At 36.5% G+C, this 23,272-nt stretch overlaps 1 protein-coding gene across 2 annotated transcripts in view; it reads left to right on the top strand.

The window, feature by feature from the left end:
* Men-b (NADP-dependent malic enzyme b, mitochondrial) overlaps window positions 1–23,272 on the top strand; it is a 1,138,140-nt gene that overhangs the window by 708,086 nt on the left and 406,782 nt on the right. For both annotated transcript variants that reach the window (XM_081728616.1, XM_081728617.1), the window contains one exon: window positions 10,204–10,386. In XM_081728616.1, the coding sequence (XP_081584742.1) occupies window positions 10,204–10,386 (183 nt within the window). The remainder of the gene's footprint in view (window positions 1–10,203; window positions 10,387–23,272) is intronic.

The raw sequence follows: 23,272 nt of genomic DNA, 5'->3' as shown, positions 1-23,272 counted from the left end.
TCGAGTAAATCATCTTCCTCCTTCCCCCAGATAAATGGAACCGTAGGTGATCTCATAGCATATAATGGACTTAATAATTCGGAGTAATCTATAACATATCTAAGATAATAATTAAGAAATCCCAACATTCTGTTCAAACCTCGTTTATTATTCGGTTTCGGCATTTCTTTAATAACCCTTACTTTTTCATCATCTATTTTTATTTTACCATTATAGAACTCATATTCTAATAATTTTACTTTTGATTTCAGAAACTGCTTTGTGTGGACTAATAGTAATCTCCCATTCTTTCAACCTTTGTAAAACTTTTTATAAAATTTCTTTGTTTCTCAATGGTATCTGAGTGAATTATCAGATCATCGCAGTAAATATCTAAATAATTCCCTTCGATATCACGGAAGATTTTATGCATTAAACTAGCCAAAACAAACGGTGATACTGCAATTCCCATAGGTAATGGACAATGTTATAATAGTCTATTTGGTGTAGCAAAACCTGTTATGTTCCTACATTCAGGTTTAATCTCCAATTGATGAAATGCTGAATGAATATCAATTAATGTATACTGATGGTGTCTACCTATGCTCGAAATAATAGATTCTAGGTTAGGACTTGGAAAAACAGTTAATAACAATTTGAATTAATTTGGCCGTAATTGATTACTAATCTTTTAGATTGATCTTCGTTAGTAACTAAAACAGGAAGAAATGTACGGACTACTATTAATTTCGTCAACAACACCCTGTTCTATTAAATGGTCTATAAACAAATCGAGTTCTTTCATTTTGTATTTCGGAATCATATATGGTTGTGTAATACTTGGTGATGGATTTGTCAATTGAATTTCATATAAATAATCACGAACATGCCCTAACTTATCAGTTATTACTTCTGGACAATCATTAAGTAATTGTTTAACATATGGTATCAAATTTACATCATAAATATTTTCGAAATTTACACTACCTTTTAATGCTTCTTCTCCAGCTCCCTCTTTATCTGCCTCCTTATACAATGGATTAAAGATTCTCGTGCCAGGTGGAATATCTTCATAAAGACTACCATCAGTATTCTCAAGTGCAACAGTCTCCTTGGTCCTTGTCTCAGTACGGTTCACCGATCTACCCCTGGAGTCGCCTACGCCACTGGTTGTTTCTGGTCTCACTGCCATAACGTCCTAGACTTGCTGGTTTGCTTTGGTGATGTCAGGTTACTGGAAAAAGAACTGCCACCATATTGTAATTCTGCACCTTCAGACCTAGTCTTCTCGAATCAATCACAAACTCCGGCGCCAATATGTCGGATCTCTCCGAGTAGGCCTGAAATGATATTGGAAAGCGCTCAGATCACCGTTCATATCAACTGGGTTACTCTCAAAAGGTTGTAATTTTACTTGCAGTTCGTGGCAGAGATTAGTGTCATAAAAAGATCTCTAAATTGAACATACTTTATTCACAGTTTATCTAGGAAAATTGAATGCATTGTTGAAACATATCTGGTGCAAACAAAATAACTGCCATGAGATGTTATTGAAACTGGTTTTTAGCTTCGCAAATTAAAATATCGTATACTTTTGCATGTCTGTTCCATTCTGTGTTGTCATTCTTCCTCGTTTTGACTCTCTCTTCGTGGATTCCATTCCCTTGCTCCTGTCATCATTAATTTGATTTTTTATTGCATTAATGTTCCTTTCAAAGTTTCGGGACGCGGTGGCTCAGTGGTAGAGCGTTCGGTTAGCGGGATCCCAGCTTCAAACCCAGGTTCTGGTGCATGGGGTCCCAGGTTCAAACCCTGCTCCCGCCAAGTGAACTTTGTGGTGGACAAACACCGTGTGCGTGGGTTTCCTCGGAGTTCTCCCGTTTTCTCCCACTTTCCTCATTCCGCCATTTCATTCATTTCTCATCATCACCGTCTCCTTTAGCCTAGCCGGCATAACCATCGGACGTAAAACTCAAAGATTTCATTTTTCCTTTCAAAGTTTAAAATCGCCTGCTGTGCAGAAAACGGGTCAGTCTCTCTTTTCATGAGGATGCCCAAACAATATTTGTACAAGTGACATTATTTTGCCGAAAAAAGATTATCAAAAATTGAAGTGGTGATTGAAAAGAATTTTTTCGGTGGATTATATTTGAGTTTACTTCATCCATGTTAGTATCTTACTCATGCACTGGACGATGTCTTCTTGATAATCAAATACTGTATTGACACTACTAGACATAAAATTTCAACAAGTTTTACTTGTCCGAGGTAACCGTTTCTGAATTGCTGAATCCAAAACTGCGATTGTCTTTGGGCTACCAGAAAGAAAATGTGCAAATGCCTTGTAAATTAGAAAAGAAAACTCATACATTTCTATTTATGCATTTGTGTTCATAACCAAACTGACTTGATGAGCATAACAATGTATATATTCGGCATTAGAAAAAGTTTATTTAATTATTGTTTGCACTCTTCCCGTTCCGCAGAAGAACCAGACATAACAGAAGGTCCGTTATAGGTTTGTGCAATTAATTTGGGTGAATTTTCATGAAAACCTAACTTCTAATTTTTCAGTTCTGCCAGTAAGAAAGAAGCTAATGTTTTAGCACCATGCTTTGATGGTGAGATAAAATTGCAAAAAATGTTCTACTGGTTTACCCTTTACTGCGTCCCGGAAAACAATAACATCAAATCAATGTGAAGTATATTTGAAATATACTTGAGATAATACTTGTTTCACCGGCTAAATAGTCAGGAAATCAGCTTCATTAATTTCGTATGTCATTTCTTCCTAACAAACTTCAAGCGTTACTTGTAGGAGCTCATTCTGGATTGTTTGGATGTTCCTTTGAGCACTGTAGCTTTTTCTAAATGGTTTCTCAAAGCAATGCCTTATTCTGAACTGAAATATATTAATCCTCTAAATATTCTCAGGTTGGGGGACGAGTCCGTTGAAGTGTCCGTATTAAGTGTCCGTTGAAGCTAGTTTCAAACGCCTCGAAAACGAACAGTTTAAGATTCAAGTTTTCTCCTATAAGCAGTGACCAACTGCGAAGCGATATTTCCTTTTCCAAAATGTGAATTTTAAAAGACCTCTCAAATATGGAGCCGAAGATTTGTATTTTCTATGTTTTTTATGTTTGAGCATAAAAGGTTTAAATCTGTTATGCCTGATTTTGTCTACAATTCTTCACCATCAAACAATAGATACCAAAAGCAAAAGTGTATTCTTTACTTCGCACCCACACTACCATTCATTATTATTGTATATACCTTTTTTGAACACACTCTTAAATTAACTTTTGCCTGTTTTGGTGCTCTACACAATGTCAAAGTCTGGCAATGGCTGTTTAGGTTCCTTAATTGCAAATTTTTCCTCAGCAGAGAGCTGGGAAGATGGCTTCTTTGGAATTATTTGGAGAAATCTTTGCGTAGAATTCATTTAGAATTTGTAAGTCGCGGAATTAGAACACACGCAACGTAAGTAAATCTAATAACTAAAAACCAAAATACCTGATTCAAAACACACTGGAGAGGTACTTGAATCACAATGCCACATATACACCCACACGAGTGCACGAAAGGAAAACTACATTCCAAATCATCTGTCTTGTTTGTAAGCAATGCACTATGAACATAATACCACATAACAATGCTTCTCGATGTTAAACGTTCTGGAAAGCAAACTTTGAAACCCGCCAAATGTAGGATCAACGTGTAATAGGAGCCAAACATGGGCGGCGATAAGGGGGGCAAGAGGGGGCAGTTGCCCCCCCACTTTTTTGAAGTGACGCCCTAATTTATATAATTTCATTTTGAAATGTAAACAGGGTGTCCACACAATTTGGAGAAAAGATCTCTGACTTTTCCCTGACTTTCCATGACGAAAGTTCCAGACTTCCCTGACCCCTGAATAACTTAAAAATACAGAAAAAAGGAAGAAACTCCAGCCTCCACACTCCCCATAGTTGGCCTTGTTTTCTTCCGCTTCTGTTTCTTTTTTTTTTTTTTTCAATTTTCTTTCCAAAGGAATGTAAATTTACAAACATATGCATTAGGCCGATATTGATTAGGCCTACATATTACACAAAATGTAAACTTACAAACGAAAGTGTGCAGTATACAAAGTACTTAAGATATGAAAAAATACACATTATATGCTTACACATTATAATACCAATTACACAGCATTATAATATTGCCTATAGTAATAAACAGTTCATACATGATTCTACTGATTATTAAAAAAAAAACACACACACACATTATGTAACACATACTTTTGCTGGTGTAGTTAAATGCAACATATTTAGAAATTTGTTTTCATCCTTTCTCGCATAGTTTTCTTCTCATTGATCTGAATATCCTTCTTGTTGTCTCCCCAATTTAATTTTCTTCTCTTCTTCCTCCAGCTCCTTTAGTTGTTGCTGAATCTTCCGTTTCTCTCTCCTCTTCTCGTCTCCAGCATTTATTTCTCTTTTCTTTTGCAAATACACCTGATATTGTCTCATTGAACTTCTCACTGAATTTATTGACGATCCACCTATCCTATCACAGAATCATATATGATCCGTTGAGCCACCAGAGATTCTTCTTGTAAGTTCTCAATAATGAGAACTTTATTTATCGTGAGACCACTTTCAAAAAATGCGTTTCCGTGAAAGAAGATAAAACAATTTCATAACTGACCATAAGTCAACGAAGTTCTTCCCATTTCCTAAGACTAAGTAAAAAACTCATCAAGTCTAATACCATCTCTATCATTGGTTATGGATTAATTCGAGTGTTCTTTAAATTCTTCAGTCTGAGCTTTCACTGTGAGCTGGAGATAATATTTCTTCGCGTTCTCAGCCACTTGTCCAGATATCCTCTTGGCACCATACAATTCTTCGAGAACGGCGTCTACTCTTTTGAGCAAATATGCCAGGATGTAGTTAGATATGTGTTTTTCCCAGAAAATTAGTTTCAACAGCTATATCAGAGAACACTACTTCCCTCAATATCATAATTGAGAACATTACATTTTGCATCCAGTAACAGTAAAGAAATCAACCCTATTTCATAAATTCAGTAATTGAACAATGAATCTCAATCGATTTTTCCCTGACTTTCCCTAACCAATCTGCCATTTCCCTGACTTCACCTGATACATTTTTACTTCCCTGACCTTTCCCTGACTTTCACTTATTTTCCAGAATGTGGACACCCTGGTAAAGATTTTGTATGTATTACTGTTTCATAGGAAAAAAATGCTGTCATATGATATTTGCCGTTACGTGAGTACGTGTTGGATATTTGTCTTGCCGTGGAGTTAAGAAAGCTACAGGAATTGCGTTTTAATTGCAATTCAAAGCAATTAATATTGCAATTGCATATTTCCTTAGATGTCATAGCATACGCTTGCACTACTTACTGTATTTCATTTTCTAAGAGTAAAAACATTCATTTAATGGCATGTGTGAAGTTAAAAGTATAAGTTGTTCATTAATTCCCAGTTTCAATATAACTTCTGCAAAACAAGCGTCATTACTCATTACTATGATCAATATTATCCTTTCTATTTATTTGTTTTGCAAATTTATTAAATAATCTGATCACATAATTTTCCAGACAGAATTTTAAGATGTTCATGAGCAAGAACTCAAATCTCTTCTTACACTTTCGTTGTTTAAGAGTATAAAGGGCTAGGTACCTACCTGTATTGCTCTTACGAATTTACTTAATAAAATAGAAATACGATATTTGGCATTTTAAGTGAAAAAAGGTAGTATCCTATTAGTTATGCAACCTTTCATCAAACATTGGTAGAAACAACCAATAAATCTAACATTGATATACAATTGTTAAGATCATGTCTTGCCCCCCCCACTTTTAACGTCCAACCGCCGCCACTGGAGCCAAATGTCTAAGAACGTCAAAAGAAACAGCATTGCTAACTAGTCCCAAATTCAGGGTGGTGTTTTCCATCACAGTTTTATATGGAAAGTTAAATCTTTCAGTTTAATGTCCCACGATTATGTCCGTTAGGCTAAGGGAGACGGATGATTTAGACAAGTAAATGATGCTGGAAGAATTGGTGGAATGAAAATGTGGGAGGAAACGGGAATACTCCGAGAAATCCCACGGGCACCATGTTTTCACCACAGACTTACTTGGCTGGGGATCGAACCAGGGACCCCGTGCACTAGAAGTAAGTGCTATACCACTGAACCACCGTATGCCCATATGAAAAATTATCAAAAGTATATGATACAGTTACGAGAAACATAAAAGATTACATAAACGTAAACTAAATATTACCTACAAAAGGGGAGATGCTTTATAATTTTTAACATAAACCGTTAAACGTCTGTTGCAATAACATTTTGGAACACAGAAATATGATTTTTCAGTAACTCATCGTAGGTTCTAAGGTTTACGAAAACTTTTCCTTGATTATCAATTTTCAGAAACAAAAGCACTAATAGTTGTTGTTCAATGAATTTCGCTATGTTCGAAAATTAAGAAATGATACTAGTAATTTTTGAAATTTGAAAATATATATTGACTTGTTATTATTTGGTTCACAAATTACTGTGCAGGAAGCCTTCTTTATTTGTATAAGCTAATAATTAACTTCTAAATATGTGTTTAAATTTTTTTTTGTACTACTACATGTTTTCTTTCTTTTTTTATTTTGTAATTCTGGAATGACTTACTTCTTTAAAATTTGCATCACTACATTGGTTTACTTCAGCACAGTTCCGTAATTTAAATATAATGATAAATACATAAAAATGAATTGCATTTGTTCAGAAATCTTGTTTAGCGCGAAAGGCCTTCCCGTTCACAGGAAACCGTGCTGCGTTGCATGAGCACTGCAACGACCAGAGCCTTTAACTTCTGAAATACAAAAAGGAGACTTAACATTCGCTCTAATGTCCGTGCTGTAGAAACTTGGTTGTTATGTGCTTGCTGCAACGCATTCATAAATTAGAGACCCTCTGATGGATTGTTTTTTCTCGTTTTCTAAAACGGATTAATAGATTTTACAGTTATAGAAGTAAAAAATTAGTTATTTATATATGTAAGGGAGTGATAGAGAGTGGAACTTTTCACTTCTTCACTATTACTGCTAATAATATTTTTTTTGGAAAAGTTGGTCGTTGCACAACGCTGCAACACTAATATTAGCCGCCAATGGAAAGAAATATCATTAAGATTTAAAATCATTTGTCTTTTTTGTTATATTTGGTATATTAGCTTTCTATCTTGGTTTAGTATCATTTTAAGATAATAACATTAATTGTGAGATATATTATAATTATAATAGAGATATGATTTTTTAAATCCCTAACTTATATACGAAATAAAAATTGAAATATTGATGAAAATTTCATTTCAGTTTTCAGTTTTTATTTATCAAGTTTAAATAACTGTCAAAAACAGAGAGGGATTTATTGAATAATATTCAAGTCAAAGACTACCTTTGCGGAAACCTCATTACCTTATTACATTCTGAGTTACTTTGCCTATAACAGTTAAAATGGATGCATTTTCTAATTAAATCCCATATCTAAATGTAGGCCTATATACTATTGACGTAATTAAAGTTGTGTGTCAACAAAGTTAAGTAAGTTTTAGTTCTCACTAGAATCTAACTCGCTTCCTTCACAAAAACGTTTCATGTTAGGGCAGTTTTATTTTCATTTTCGTGTGCAGGAATGTAGATTTAAGTAGGATGTAGATTGCATACTTTCGTTCATTTGGCAGACAAAAAGTTGAAATTCGTTAACTAGTAGTACATGTATATTTATCATAGAGAGATGGTTATTTATTATATATATATATATATATATATATATATAATATGGCCTATGGAACGCGGAGGGTCAACGCCGCGTGCACAGAAGCTCTCCACTGACTTCTATCCTTAGCCAACTGGACCCAGTTTCTACTTTGTATTCCTATTTCTGTGAGATCCATTTTAATATTGTCCTCCCATCTGCGCCTAGGTCTTCCTAAGGGTCGTTTTCCAATTGGTCTTCCAGTCAAGACTTGGAAAGCGTTATATATATATATATATATATATATATATATATATATATATATATATATATATATACGAGATATGGCTGGAAAAATACCGGATTGGTTTAGCTACTGGCAAACAACGTGTACATGAAGGTAAAGCAATGCATAATTCTATAGTACGATACCCTGCCTACTGAATGACAGACTGCCCTGGATGCAGATCAATCAGTTTTGGTGTGGTCTTTGTACAAAGCGGAACGTACGTCTGTGCTCCGTTGGAAAAATGCTGAGTGTTAAAATGGAACAGCGTCCTAATGTGAAGTTTCTGCGCAAGCTGGGAAAATTCACAACAGAAACGTACGATATGTTAAAATCGGTGTACGGAGATTATTGCGTATCACGCACACAAGCGGAAACGAACATTCAAAAAGTGAGTGATGTGATTCGAAAAGACCGTCGGTTGAGCATTAGTGCCGTTGCTGACATCACAGGAATAGACAAAGAAAGCATTCGTCAAATTTTACATGAGAATTTGAACATGAGTAAAGTGTGTTCAGAATTGGTGCCAAGAAACCTGACATCGGAACAGAAGGAAGATCGAGTAAATATTTGTACTAACATTTTGACAAGCATTGAAAAGGATCCTACATTCTTAGACAAAGTGATTACGTATGATGAATCGTGGTTTTTCACGTACGATCCTGAAACAAAGCGCCAATCAATGCATTGGGAGAGCCCGAGTTCACCACGCCAGAAGAAAGCTCGAATGAGCAAGTCGAAATTCAAAGCCATGATGATTGTTTTTTTTTCGACATCTGTGGGATCGTGTACGTTCATTGGGTTCCGAGTGTCAAACTGTAAACCAAAATTATTATCTTGATGTTCTGACCAACATTATTATCGTGAGCGAGTAAGAAGATGACGACCTGATTCGCGGCAAACGAAGTCATGAATTCTGCACCAAGACAATTCTCCTGTCCATACGGACCTATCAGTTAAGACATTTTGGGCTAAACATGGCATTCCAGTGTTAGATCACCCGTCATATTCGCCGGATCTTGCTCCGTGTGATTCTTTTTATTCCCCACTGTGAAGTCAGCCCTGAAAGGAGCCAGATTTGAGACACTATAGGCTGTGAAAAGAAAAGTGACGGATATCATGAACATGATTTCAAAAAATGACTGGCAACACTGCTTCCAACAATGAAAGAATCGTATAGAACGCTATAAGGATCGTGAAGGGAAGTACTTTGAAGGTGATAGGGTTCCTATTGTGCAAAATGTCCAATAAAAGATTTTGTAGCATCAGTCCGGTTTTTTTCTAGCCACACCTCGTATACATATATATACGTATATATTGTAAGGATCCCCACATTACAGCGTGAGCTCATGTTTACAAGCGACACGTGCTATTACTTATAAGCAGCAGACGATACACAAAACCAGGAAGACACGAAGAACACCACGAAGGGAACCGAAGAGGAGCGAGCCATCAAGCCACCTGAAAATGGCCTATAAAAGGGAAGCCAAAGAAGACGGAGGCATCAGTTGCCCAGTGATCGCTAACCCATAACAGCTCTGGCGATCGCATTGGACGAAGAGGCTCTACCCTGCCTAAAACCCTTGGAGGCTGCTTGGAGTGAAGGGGTTCCCGTATAAGATATTCCTTGCTTCACCTCTCTGGACGTAAGGAAGATTTAAGATACTAAAAAACTTTGTAGACACAAAGACTATTCTGTAACATTTTGTAAAATAAAATAGGTGAAGGACTGGAATCCCGGACTGTCATTGTCTCTACCTACACAAATTATTACAATACATACAGTCATTATGGAGAGGTAGGTAGTTTATATATATATATATATATATATATATATATATATATATATATATATATATATAATTTACAGAGTAGTATGTAGTTTAGATTGAGATACTTCCGATTAGATACGATGTCAGTTGTGAAAATTGTTGAGAAATAAATCGTCTGTTCGATCGTTGTTCACCTTGCTTTAGCACATTTTCTCTTCCTGTTTTCCTATGTGAAATTATCTTAAAAAATCATAACCTTCGTAATTAGGAATAGAACGAATGGAGCGTTCTTTATAATTAACTGAACTCCAAATTCTACTTATACACTTTTGTTCAGTTTTGGTTAATAGATAACTACTGAAAGTTGTAAAATGAGTTTTGCACCTATTGTATCTTTCAGTTTGAAGATTTTGGAAACCATAATGCATTCCGATTTTTGGAAAAATACAGAAATAAATATTGCACTTTCAATGATGATATTCAGGGAACTGCAAGTGTTGTTGTAGCAGGACTTCTGGCCTCACTACGAGTTACGGGTACAAAACTCTCTGATCATACATTTCTTTTTCAAGGAGCTGGTGAGGTATGTATCAAGGAAATAATTATTCTTATTAGCGTCTAGTTAGCTGAAACTACTATTCTTATGAAAACAAAATACTTGCTAATGATTCTTAAGTAGTATAAGCAGAGGCGGCGTTAGGTTTCGCAAGGCCCTAGGCGAGACCCTAATGCGAGGCCCCCTAAAAAACCGTCCCTGGCTGCTTAAGTTCCAGGCAATGGAGAACGTGTGTTTAACAACAGGTGCGTACCCGCAAGTTTTGGTTTCGGAAGGATCTGCTGGGGTTGTATAAGTTCTAGGCGAAACCCAACATGTTCTTAATAATAACACGCAATATTTAAATAAAGCTACTAACATGTGTTTACACATACAAATACACTTAAGTAGAAACTTACATTTATTCTATTTAATCATCCATCTTGTCTCTCTTCCTACTGTTCTAGGGAAACGTTTTCAGCCAAGATCTTCCTAGTCCTTTTATACGAATAAGATTTATACAAAGCAGTTTTTTGATAAAAAGTCTTTCATTTCTTGTTGTTTTCCAAAATATCGCATTCACTTGCATGTCATAACTTTTTTTTTAAAGGAAGATTTTTTTTTTATATTATTTTAATAAGATGGCAAAATCACTTTCGAATATGCACTTTAGGGTTAAGATTATGGAGTTGTGTTTTTGCACTTATATATTCAAAAGTAAATAATATTACAAACACTAATCCAGAATTATATATATATATATATATATATACAGTAATTACGAAGAAATATTTACATCGTAATTTCAACAAAATTAGATCAGTTTCCATTCATTCAAGCATCATCATTTGTTTGTGTTATCTTCACCTCATAGAGCTCGTTATCATAATCGTTCGATTTTTCTTGTTTGTCTTTTCTATTGTGGAGAATTTCTTCGGCAGTTATTGAGTATACTTTGAATTATAACGACAGTATGTTTTAAAAAAACTGGGAGAACACCTTTGATTCTGTCTACAGAGAGATTCTTCAAATTAGATTCATAAAGGATATTTAAAAATTGCTAAACTTATCTAAATGGGAACTTTACGAAATTTCCTGCTGCTGAATACCTGGATCGCTTCTGTCATATCAATACTGCTAGATATGTCGTTTTTGATAGATAATATAGCTAATGAAGAAAGTCTGTCCTGACTCATTGTCGACCGCAAGTATGTTTTAGTCAGTTTGCAGTCCCCTCTTAGGGAGCTGCTATTTATATTTGTATATATTACCTTGTTTATTATTCTTGTGTATTGTATTATCAGTTAATATAGATTTAAAGAGAAATCCCGGCCGGGTAAATTATTATTACAGTTCATATAATCTATATTTTTATTCTTGTCTTTGTATAATTTTGTTTCTATGGCTTGTTAACTAACAGCAGTTTCCTTCTTTTCCCAACAGGATTTTTTTTTTTTTTTTTGACAGCTCACTTAGGGGAGAGCCAGAAACGAACGCTAATCTTGCCCGTTTATATTTTTTGTTCGTTAATTTAAAATATTTAAACCAAGCGTCTGGCTGGTGACCAGGGCCGGATTTCCCAATAGGCCCGGTAGGCCCGGGCCTATGGGCGCAAGCTCCCAGGGGGCGCACGGCTGAGAGAAAAAAATTAAAAAACATCTAGAAATAAAAATAAAAAACACAACTTAACATATTTTTTGAATTGATTTTAAAAAGTCAGGCTAATAAAGCATTCTTTCAAAATCAGAATGCTTTATTAGCCTGACTTTTTAAAATCAATTACAAAAATATGTTAAAGTTAGCTGTTTCACATTATCCCTTCTTACATTCTCTACACGACTGCTGTTTTTTTTTTTTACTTATTTACTTATTTTTTACTACAGAGTTTTTTTTATTTATTTGCCCAAATGGCTAAATTGAACAAAACCAAAGTTATTCACCAATCTTTTGTTAATACATTAACGGTATTTTGTTAAGCCCAGAACCAAGTAAATTCCTCAAAAAACTTGCAGTGATAAAATTGCATCGTGGAGTGGTGTTTAAGCAATTAACATATAGGCCTGATATAATTTTTTAATAAAGGTTTTTAGGAAAGTAACTTTAACCAGACTAGGGGGCGGAAAAAATTATTGGGCCTAGGGGCGCCAAAATGCTAAATCCGGCCCTGCTGGTGACCGTTGGTTGTATCTTCTATATAAGAGCAGGAGAATCATAGGTGGGGGAGGATTCCAGCTCGACCGTCTAAAGAGGTAGATGGTTAGGGTTCTGTCCAACGAGGGGACGGGATCTCTTTTCTGGAATTCTCGGTCGAAGAGGCGGCTACAGATTGACATGGTACAGCAAGAGGACTGTATCGCCGTGATGCAAAAAGTATAGTTTGACATAATTTCAGACCACAACTCTCTTAAGAGGAAGAGAGTCTGGGGGGCTACGGAGATTGTTGGTCTTATACTGTACCACACAGCAAGAGGGTTGTGTGAAGGGGGATGCGAATTAAGTCGCTGAACCGTTTTTTTTTTTTTTTTTTTTTTTAGCTGGCTTTGGGGCCACGCCACTCCTTTAGAGGGAGGAGAGGCTAGGGGTTCAAATCCCGTTTGACACCTCACGTAGGAGGCGAAATTAGACTTATCTAATTTTTTCGTTAAAATAATTCGTTTAGTATTCTACGGCCAATTTTGGGAGATATGCGCGATAAATGGTTCTCTCCTATAAAGGGCAGGATTCTTTTCTTCGAAATAAACGATGCGAATTTTTTTTATTAATATGAATTAAGATTTATTATCAGTTAATCCTTGGGCGTAATCCTTTCTTATATTAACTTCCCATTAGGATTTTTTTTTTTTGATCTACCTATTTGATTGTTGTTTTAATGTGGTGCAGTTTTGTTTAGATCTGATACATCTAAACCGGTCTCGGTACATTACTTTTAGAGAGAGAGATTTTGGGGGCTCATTTATTTATTTTTCTGTTTTATTCAACTATGCTATTCCTCCTGGGTGCACACAGATGTTAAATGAGCCGCTTTTAATCTGTGGACACAAGTTCGGTTCTCGGGATGATTCCTTTAAACGTGGAATGGTGAATTAGTAATTGGGGGACGAACTTTTGGAGGTAGCAAGTTTCAAACGCAAAAATCTTCTTTCTGCTGATGCTACCGACACAGGCATAGTCAGAATAACCCGCAAAGCCACCTCTAAATTAGGATACACTTTTCCTAACTTATTTTTCGCTATAAAGAGAGCGGCATGTTAAACACATCTTCCTTTAAAATTAAGAATAAGGGTATTTTTTTCTTACAAGTGTTGATGCGGGGCCCTAGGCGGTTGCCTACTTCGCCTATGCCTAACGCCGCTTCTGAGTAGAAGTATAGACATTCAGCTTCACTTCACTTGTTTCATCTGTTAGAAACCATTTAAACCTGAACCCTTATTGTCTTAAAACCCATGAATGCCCCTCATTTCAGATTATTCAGGTAGCCTAAACTGCTATTAATTAAGTTTTTTCATGGTATGAGTAATAATTTGAGTATGACTCAGGTTTCGCCCTGCTGGTGGGTTTTTCCACCCTTGGCTATTTTTCCCTCCAACTCGGAAGTGAAGGTCGTCACTACAATTCAATATTTTCTAGAAACGTGTATTAAGGACCGCACATGTATATATTATAAGCTCATTTTATCTTACGATGGGACCGAACCAGTAAACTTCAACGACCAGCCACTCTGCTATTAAGTTTTTGTTGGGTGATGAGTGTACTTGACCTTTTAAAAGAATGACACAGAAGGACATTTTTGTACAAAAACTGCAAATATCTTTATAAGTTACTATGTCACGCTTTCTTCTATCTTTGGTTTTCTCCCATTGATCGCTAATTATATATATATATATATATATATCCATTCATACAAACGAAAACTGCTTTGGGTCTCTTTGTCATTTCGGAGAATTGCAGATGTGTTCCTTTAAACAATCGTCATCCAAAGCGGTATATATCCACCATACATACCGATTTATACATATGAGAATTATATTACCTTAAATCATATCTGATTTCAGAATTTTATTGTGTGGGGATATATATATATATATATATGAGAGAGAGAGAGAGAGAGAGAGAGAGAGATAAATATAAATACAGTAATCTCATGCATTAGATATCATTTCTCAAATTGGGAATTTCGCTAGTTAGTTTACCGCACGATCAATAAGATAACATGTATGATTATTACAGCACTTTTTCTTGATAGACACTCTCTCTCTCTCTCTCTCTCTCTCTCACACACACACACACACACACACACACACACACACACACACACACACACACACACACACACACACACACACACACACACTCTCTCTCTCTCTCTCTCACACACACACACACATAACACTCTCTACGAGAACGTTAACCCGTGCCGACTTGACGACGAAGTCATGAAGTTTACGTTTCCACATTATAATATAATTTTGAATTTCCAACCGTGATAACGGAGAAACTAAAAGAGACAGAGAAACGAAACTTTGCACGAAGCAACTAGAGAAAGGACATCTGCCCGTTTATTGACGAACATCACCGGATGAACAGTGTTGCTAACTCAAGAGAAAGTTATGTTCTTGTAAATCGAATGACCTAAATGGGATATCATCATTGGAAGCAACAATGAAAATAAAGACAAAAGAGATCTTAAACGTAATCAGTGTTGCAAACTTTTTGAGAAACAACGTGAAACATGTGCTGAATGCAAACACCGTTAGCGCATATAGGAACTGAGGTACTACCGTTTTGTACACCTTAAATTAAATAGTAACAAGAACTATTTACGCTGACTCTAGGTCTAGAAGGGTCCTCGGAACAGTGTTGCAATTAACAGAAGAGAAAATTGAGTTTGGAAAAGGTACAATAATACATTAAGTTGAAATCCTAACAACCTAGTTAAAATATGAATACAGCGTGAAATTTGCATGGGTTTATGTACCCGTGGGTTTTCGAGATCACTGATAACGATGATGACGTCAAGAGTAAAAAACCACTGCTATGCAATGTTACCATGTTTTACAAATCTTACTTCTCAGCTTTAACAAGATAACGAATATCTCGTTCAGTACGTGACTTATCGATCTCTCATAACCACGGTACTACTCTTCATGCTCTACCGCCTTGCATCATAGGTTTTAAATCATTCAGCACTAGTGGCCTTTCCCAAGTTACTGTACCTTTTCCAAACTCAATTTTCTCTTCTGTTAATGGCAACACTGTTCCGTGGACCCTTCTAGACCTAGAATCAGCGTAAATAGTTCTTGTTGCTATTTAATTTAAGGTATACAAAACGTTAGTACTTCACTTCCTATATGCGCTAACAGTGTTTGCATTCAGCACATATTTCACGGTATTTCTCAAAAAGTTTGCAACACTGATTACGTTTAAGATCTCTTTTGTCTTTATTTTCATTGTTGCTTCCAACGATGATATCCAATTTAGATTATTCGATTTACAAGAACATAACTTATTCTTGAGTTGACAACACTGTTCATCCGGTGATGTTCGTCAATAAACGGGCAGATGTCGTCCTTTCTCTAGTTGCTTCGTGCAAAGTTTCGTTTCTCTGTCTCTTTCAGTTTCTCCGTTATCACGGTTGAAAATTTTAAATTGTATTATAATGTGGAAACGTAAATTTCATGACTTCGTCGTCAAGTCGGCACGGGTTAACGTTCTCGTAGAGAGCTAATATTTCAGCAATGCGTGTTTACGGTCACATAGAATACATTTGGGGGTGTGCGTTTCGCAACACGAAATTACCCAAAATAAGAGACACCCTAATATATATATGGGTGGTCGTGCATCAATGACGGAAAATTCGGGAGATGAATCTACAGGTAAAAATAAGCAAAAAATGTCATATAAACATTGGGTGAATGCAGCTTCGTTTGGACGCTAAAGGCGTTTGAAATGTCACCTTCCGAGGCGGCAATTTACAATATCGCACGAACGGAGAGAAATATGAATGTCGGGTCAAAAGTTATCAAAGCAAACACCATCCGAAAAATCCAATTATGCATAAGTGATGGTGAAACAGTGCGGCGCTAGAGGGAGGCACACAGAAAATGAATGAAACATGGAGAAAAGTGAACAATTTATACTGAAAAATTGTAGGAGGGGATGTTATTTGGAACATGGAGCAACAAATGTCAATGAACAAAGGCAACAATGGCTCCGCTGTAGGGACACTATGGGAGGCGGAATGTAGGAACACAGTATCATTGTAACGGAAAGAAATAGTAATGTCGGGTCAAAAGATATCAAAGGAAATCCCATCCAAAGAATTCAGTTATGCGCAAGTACTGGGAACAGTGACGGCTCATGGAAGCTACAAAAAAACTGTTAAACACTCTTAGTGATGATACGTGCAAATCGTACAAAACACGTACGGAAGATGAGGCCCAGTGTATTGTAAAAACAAGGGGTATTGTACTTACCGAGGTCAACATAATGCTGTCTTAAAGAAGGTGTTCAATATGTCCTCCTTGTTTTTCGAGTCAGACAGTTACACGATGGCGTAAGGATTCTCTGACTTTTGGCAATAACGCTGGAGTTTGCCGTAGTGTGGCAAATGTAGCTCATACACGCTAGCGAAGATCTTCAATGCCATGCACGGGCCGTGTATACACGAGACTCTTCACGTAACACCACAGGAAAAATCTAGGGTATTCAGATCGGGTGAACGTGAGGGTCATACTCCTTTGCTTCCACGATCTATCTACTTGCGTGGAAACTTTTCGTTCAGATATGCATGAATAGTGGGACATGAATGGGAAGAGACGCCACCATGCATAAACCACATACATTGTCGTGTCCTCAATGGCACGTCTTTAAGTAGAATAGGTAGGCCCTAGGTCAGAAACTGAAGATACGATATTGCTTGCGTTCAATCGCTGTGGTAAGAAGTGTTGTTTCACAACGTCGTCATCAATAATACCAGCCAACACATGGAATTGGAAACGCTGATGATGCTTCCTCTGTACAATTGCATGTGGGTTGTTGAGTGTCCATCGATAGTCATTGCAAAAATTTGTGATGCCATCCCGTATGAATGCCTCATCCGAGAACAACATCTGTGCTAGGACTTTTCTCAGCGTTTCACTCACTTTCTTTGTACCCCTTGGGTCGCCACTGTTTCGCCGTCACTTATGCATAATTGGATTCTTCGGATGGGTGTTCCTTTGGAATCTTCTTACCCGACATTCCTATTTCTTTCCGTTACAAAGATACTTTATTCCTATATTCCGCCTCCCATAGTGTCCCTACAGCGAAGCCATTGTTGTCTTTGTTCATTAACATTTGTTGCTGCATGTTCCAAATAACATCCCCTCCTACAATTTTTCAGTGTAAATTGTTCACTTTTTTTCCATGTTTCACTCACTTTCTTTGTGCCTACCTCTAGCGCCGCCACTGTTTCGCCATCACTTGTGCATAATTGGATTCTTCGGATGGGGTTTCCTTTGATAACTTTTGACCCGACATTCATATTTCTCTCCGTTCTTGCGATATTGCAAATTGCCGCCTCGGAAGGTGACATTTCAGACGCCTATAGCGTCCAAGCAAAGTCGCATTCACCCAATGTTCATATGACATTTTTTGCTTATTTTTACCTGTAGATTCATCTCCCGAATTTTCCGTCATTGATGCACGACCACCCTGTATATATAATGCCCATACTCGCAAACTGTTAGAAAATGTAAGAGGGGAAACCGTCTCCAAATATGACGTTTTCAATCTAAAGTGAAAGAATTTTTTAAATGGGACGATCCGTTTGGGCTGTACACTCTTTATGCGCCCAATGTTAAATGAAAATACAACGTTGACATTTACCTGAACACCCACAACATAAGTGAGTGAAGTTACTGTTTGAAATGGGGACTGTCTATGGACATGTTAGCGTAAAAGACAGTTACTTCATTCACTTATGTTGTAGGTCCAGGTAAATTGCAACGTTGCATTCTCATTTAACATTGGGCGCATAGAGTGCACAGCCCAAACGACTCACCGATTAAAAAAAAATCTTTCAATTCAGATTGAAATCATATTTGGAGACGGTTTCCTTCTTACATTTTATTGTAACTCTGGTAATAATAGAGTTACCCTGTCAGGGGACTTTCGAAACACCATGTATATATATATATATATATATATATATATATATATATATATATATATATATATATATATATATATAGAGAGAGAGAGAGAGAGAGAGAGAGAGAGAGAGAGAGAGAGAGTGACATGTTTCGAACAAGTAGAAACACTAGCTACAAGAAAGTGAAAAGTTTATTTTTTTCAAAAGGCTTTATTTCGAAAAGTGTTTAGATACGTAATACCGAATTAAATGGATGGTTTGAATTGAAATAAAGATCATAATGCCGTTTACAGGAATATGAGATCTGAAACCACTTATTTGATATGAAAAATTGTAAAATTTGATATATTGCTTAAAATGTTGTATTTGTGGGAACCATCGAAACATTTTTTTTTACCTTGATGGCAATACAAAAATAGTTTTTTGGTAAGTGTAATCACCATAAATTCTTGGAATTGAGTAATTTTAAGCAATATTGCAAAGTTTATCAGTTTTGATCACAACTCTAGAACAGTTTCAGATATGAACTTGCTGTAAACAATATTATAATCTTCATAATCTTCACATTAATTGAGGGACATCTATGCAAGTGAATGAGATACTTATCTAAGCAGTTTTTCTAAATAAAGGGTTTTAAAAAAAAATCAGATTTTCAATCCTTTCAAACCTTGTTGGTATTGATTCAAAATCTGTCGTGTCACGATTATAGCATTAGACAGTAAAGTTCTTTGGATGTGCCTTGCCCTGTTTGTTTCGTTCCCATTATTACTGCTGGAGAGGGAAAAAAGTTTGTGATACTGTTGCGTCCTAAGTTTGCAAAAGTTTGTGATACTGTATGACAGGTATGGTATTATATGTTTTCGTTTTACATGTAGATTTCAAATCTGCAATAACCTGATGTAGTGCCATTAGAAAAAATAAAATTTGATGTTGGATTAAGAACACTGCTAACCGTGTGGTATCACAGATTATGTAATCTATGATATTTGTATGGTACAGAATTTCAGACTATTTTATTCATTAGTTTAAAAGTTACAAGGCGTATCAAGATAAGTGGTCTACCCTATATATACAGGGTGTTAATAAACTAGATCGACGAACTGAAACAGGTGATCCCTCATATTCAAATAAAAAAGAAAGTTCATATGGACCTGTGGTCAGAAGTGCATAGTTTCAGATCTAGGGCTGTCCAAAACCGGGGAAAATTGTATTTGTGGGCGAATATCTCCAAATCCATTAACAATTGAGTTGACGCGGCAGGGTATTGTCTGAGATTTGTAATCTGCTCTATCCAAAACTAAAGGGTTCTGAATCATTTACTGAAGGCCCAAGGGAGTCCCCGACAAGAAGTGAGGGTTTCCGCGTATTCTTGAGAAAAGATGGATCCGATTCATGGCCGATGAAACGGCGTTTCAGTAAGTAACAAAAAGTCGTTGACAGACCATCGATTGCTTGAAAAGGATTAAGATGGCGAAGAAATTTTAGTATGTTGAGCGTGGTTGCATAGCCACAATAGGGACTGAAAGTAATGGAGAAAATGAAATTAAATAAAATCATTAGATCAGCAGGTTCATGATCAACAATCATGACCTGGGTGCTAAAGAAAACAAACATTAATAATACTTTATGATTTTGGAAGAATTCATGCAATGAGGATTCGTGAGAAAACGGGAGTGTCCATCGCAAAAAAAAAGCAATGTTCTTCATCACAAATTTACTTGGTCGCGGATCGAAAGTAAGTCTCCTTGTAATTGCATACTACCACTGAGTTACCAAGTACCCCTTTTCCCCCCTCCCACGTAGCGAACAACAGATTGTTGACAGCGTATGGGAGGTGATGACGTATTAAAGGAATAATACTGGTTATGTAATAAAAAGAGGGAAAAGTCGTGTTAAGCAGCTAGGTATCTCGAGAAGAGTTGGCAATTTTCTCCCAGATATATTTTAAACAAATTAAGATTCCACAGTGTTACCTCTTAGCCTTAAAGAGGCAGATAATGAAAGAAATATGAAAAGATTGAAGTTTCGGAAAAATAGATTTGGAAAACTGTTGAAGGTTTTGGAAAAATAACCTTACAATTTGGTTTCTCTTCGAACGAGGATGTTGTTTAATATGTCACACGACCATGTTGCCTTTTAAAATAAACAAGTTGATTGCAAGATGGCTGTCACCAAGATGGCGGAGGACAACCTTAAACACGTCATAATGTTTCCCCCTCGCACTACCATTGATCCCAATTGACTTCGGTTCGACTGCATATACAGTTTCTCAAATATTTAGCACGGTCCAGATTTTGTATTTCACTTAACGAAATATTATCTTTCAATTATTTCGGACATTTGGACATTTTCCACTATGCCGAACGAAGAAGTTGTGGGATTTTAGTATGTCATTTAAATAATCTTGATCAACATCTATGACAAATTTTAATTTCTTAATAATTACTTCCTAAGCTCAATAAAGTTTTAAATCAGTTTGACGGTATTTTTCGGAATTTCAGAATTTAGAGCGAAATAGTTCTAAAAGTATGCGTTTTATGAAAAATTGTTTCTCTTTAAAAAATATTGTGTTATCTATGTTCTATAAAATGACACTAAGTTTATCTCTTTATGTTCAACCATAGCGAAGATATTGCTATTTTTATCTGGGTATTGTTCATTTGACACTTCCAGCGGTCATTTCCCAATATGGCGGCGAAGGTCACCTGGGATTTCAGGGGACTTTTAGTATGTTGTTTACAACGTCATTCCCAATATCTGTACCAATTTTCAGCTTGTTACTAATTTTTTCCTTTCTTCGTTAAAATTTGAGCTTCATTTACTGCACTACGAAGCAGCTGAGTGAACTCTTGAGGAAATAATGTTTTTCTTTCTTCTTTTTTTTTCCCTTCAGAACTGATCGGAAGTTATTTTAATTTGATATGGAAATTGAATCAGAGCCATTGAAATGTAAGTCAGAACATGTATATTTTTCTCCCCTTTCCCCTTCATCCCTTTTGTCCATCCCTGGTTCGATCCCCGACCAAGTAAGTTTTTGGCGAACAACATTTTGTCTGTGGGTTTTCTCGGCGTACTCCCGTTTACTCCCACATTCTTATTCCACCAATTATTCCATCATTCACTTGCCTTAATTGTCCTTCTTTCTTCGCCTAACAGACATAATAGTAGGTCATTAAACTTGAAGATTTCATTCCATTTCATTTTCCCTTAGTCTCCGTTCTGTCATTTGTAAAGTTCTCCCTTGTGCATAGCACCATGCCATGAGGGCATATAGGGAGTGTGGAATTAATTCTCCAAACTTTCTTGATCTCAGTCGTAGATGAATGTGGTGTTGTCGGCGCCACGCTTCGCACCCCCCCCCCCTTCTCCCAGGTACGCATTGAATCTCAGGTTGGTAATGTCCCAGAGCCGCACGGCATCTTATGTACAAAATCAAATATCGTAAAGTAACCAAGAGCAACGGATACCTGACATATGCATTTAGACCAATCCCCTTTAAAATCGGACAATTCATTCGAAAGTTATCGTAGCTTTCACACGCCTACGCTCAAAGTAAGAACAAGTACTTGAATTCGGGAAAATTCCCCTTGTCATGTGGCAACCAAAACAATAGGTGTCTGGTAAAAGAAAACGAGAGCATTTTAAAATGAGATCCATCAAAATCGGACAATCCGTTCGAAAGTTATCGCCGGATGCCACATACAGACAGACAAACAGAACGACCTGTAATACGGAGCTTCGCACCCAAAATTCTTAAGGTTTGTTTCACGACAATCTCAAATACTACTCGAAGGCATTCGAGCGCCGGATAGTAAATTTTCGAAACAGAAGTTTGATAAGTTTTAGCCTTATCGAATTTCCTTACCTCTACCTATATCAGTAGCTGTCTCTATACAGAACTTTAAATTAAACCCTCGAAATCATAGGTAAAATTATTTTTCTGCCTGCCCCGTTATTGGCGCAATCGGCAAAGTGACTATTAGTAGATTCCAATTCCATTCGGGTGATGCATGTTTTCTCTTCCTCTTGCTCTCTTCTGACAGACTGCTTAAACCTTGTACAGATCTGTGGGGGGAAACTTTTCCTTCACTTCATTGCTAAGGAGAGAAGTTTTAAAATGAACACCCTGCATATGTAATACATATTATATACAACTATGATAAACTCGAATACACTGTTTCTTACGAACACTCCGATAATCCCGATCAAGCGACTCGACAAATGTGATCATATTGATATATTTCTGTATTTGCTGCTTTCAAACAATTCGAGACTCTCGAACAGTTCGAGTGTCTCGAAGTTGTCTAATGTTGCTTACATTTCGAGAGTCTCGAAAGTTTGATAATTCGATAAAATTAAAATTCTTGAAATTTTATCGAATTGCTATCGATTACTCGATTACCGGAACAGCCGTAGATGTGGTATATGTTCAAGTTTGACTCCATTGGTATGGGGTCAGAGGGGAGATCCAGTGAAGATTTCAGAACAGTTCATTTGGGGTGAGTTTTATTACACTGAAAGTGAAATGTGGTAATGCACAAATACTGGTATCATATCGGAAACTATCAGAAATATGACGTGTGGGGAATTGTCGTTGCTCCAGGGAGGTATTACCCCCTAATCACTCCCTAAAATCGTCACTCCTTTGCAGAGCCATAGACAAAAATTTATTTCAGGGATTGAAAGCTTTTTGAGGGGTCCAAATTCAATATGAGAACATACTGTATTAAAATGTTTAACATCATCTCTAAAAAAAGGTAAAATTTGCAGATAAGTCGTGATATCGGGGGGCAGGGGGCTCTG

The sequence above is a fragment of the Thermobia domestica genome, chromosome 10 (assembly GCF_964235325.1).
Source record: "Thermobia domestica chromosome 10, izTheDome1.hap1.1, whole genome shotgun sequence".
In the NCBI taxonomy this organism is placed as follows: Eukaryota; Metazoa; Arthropoda; class Insecta; order Zygentoma; family Lepismatidae; genus Thermobia; species Thermobia domestica.
The sequence above is the reverse complement of the archived record's forward strand: the minus strand, read 5'-3'. Positions and strand labels throughout refer to the sequence as shown.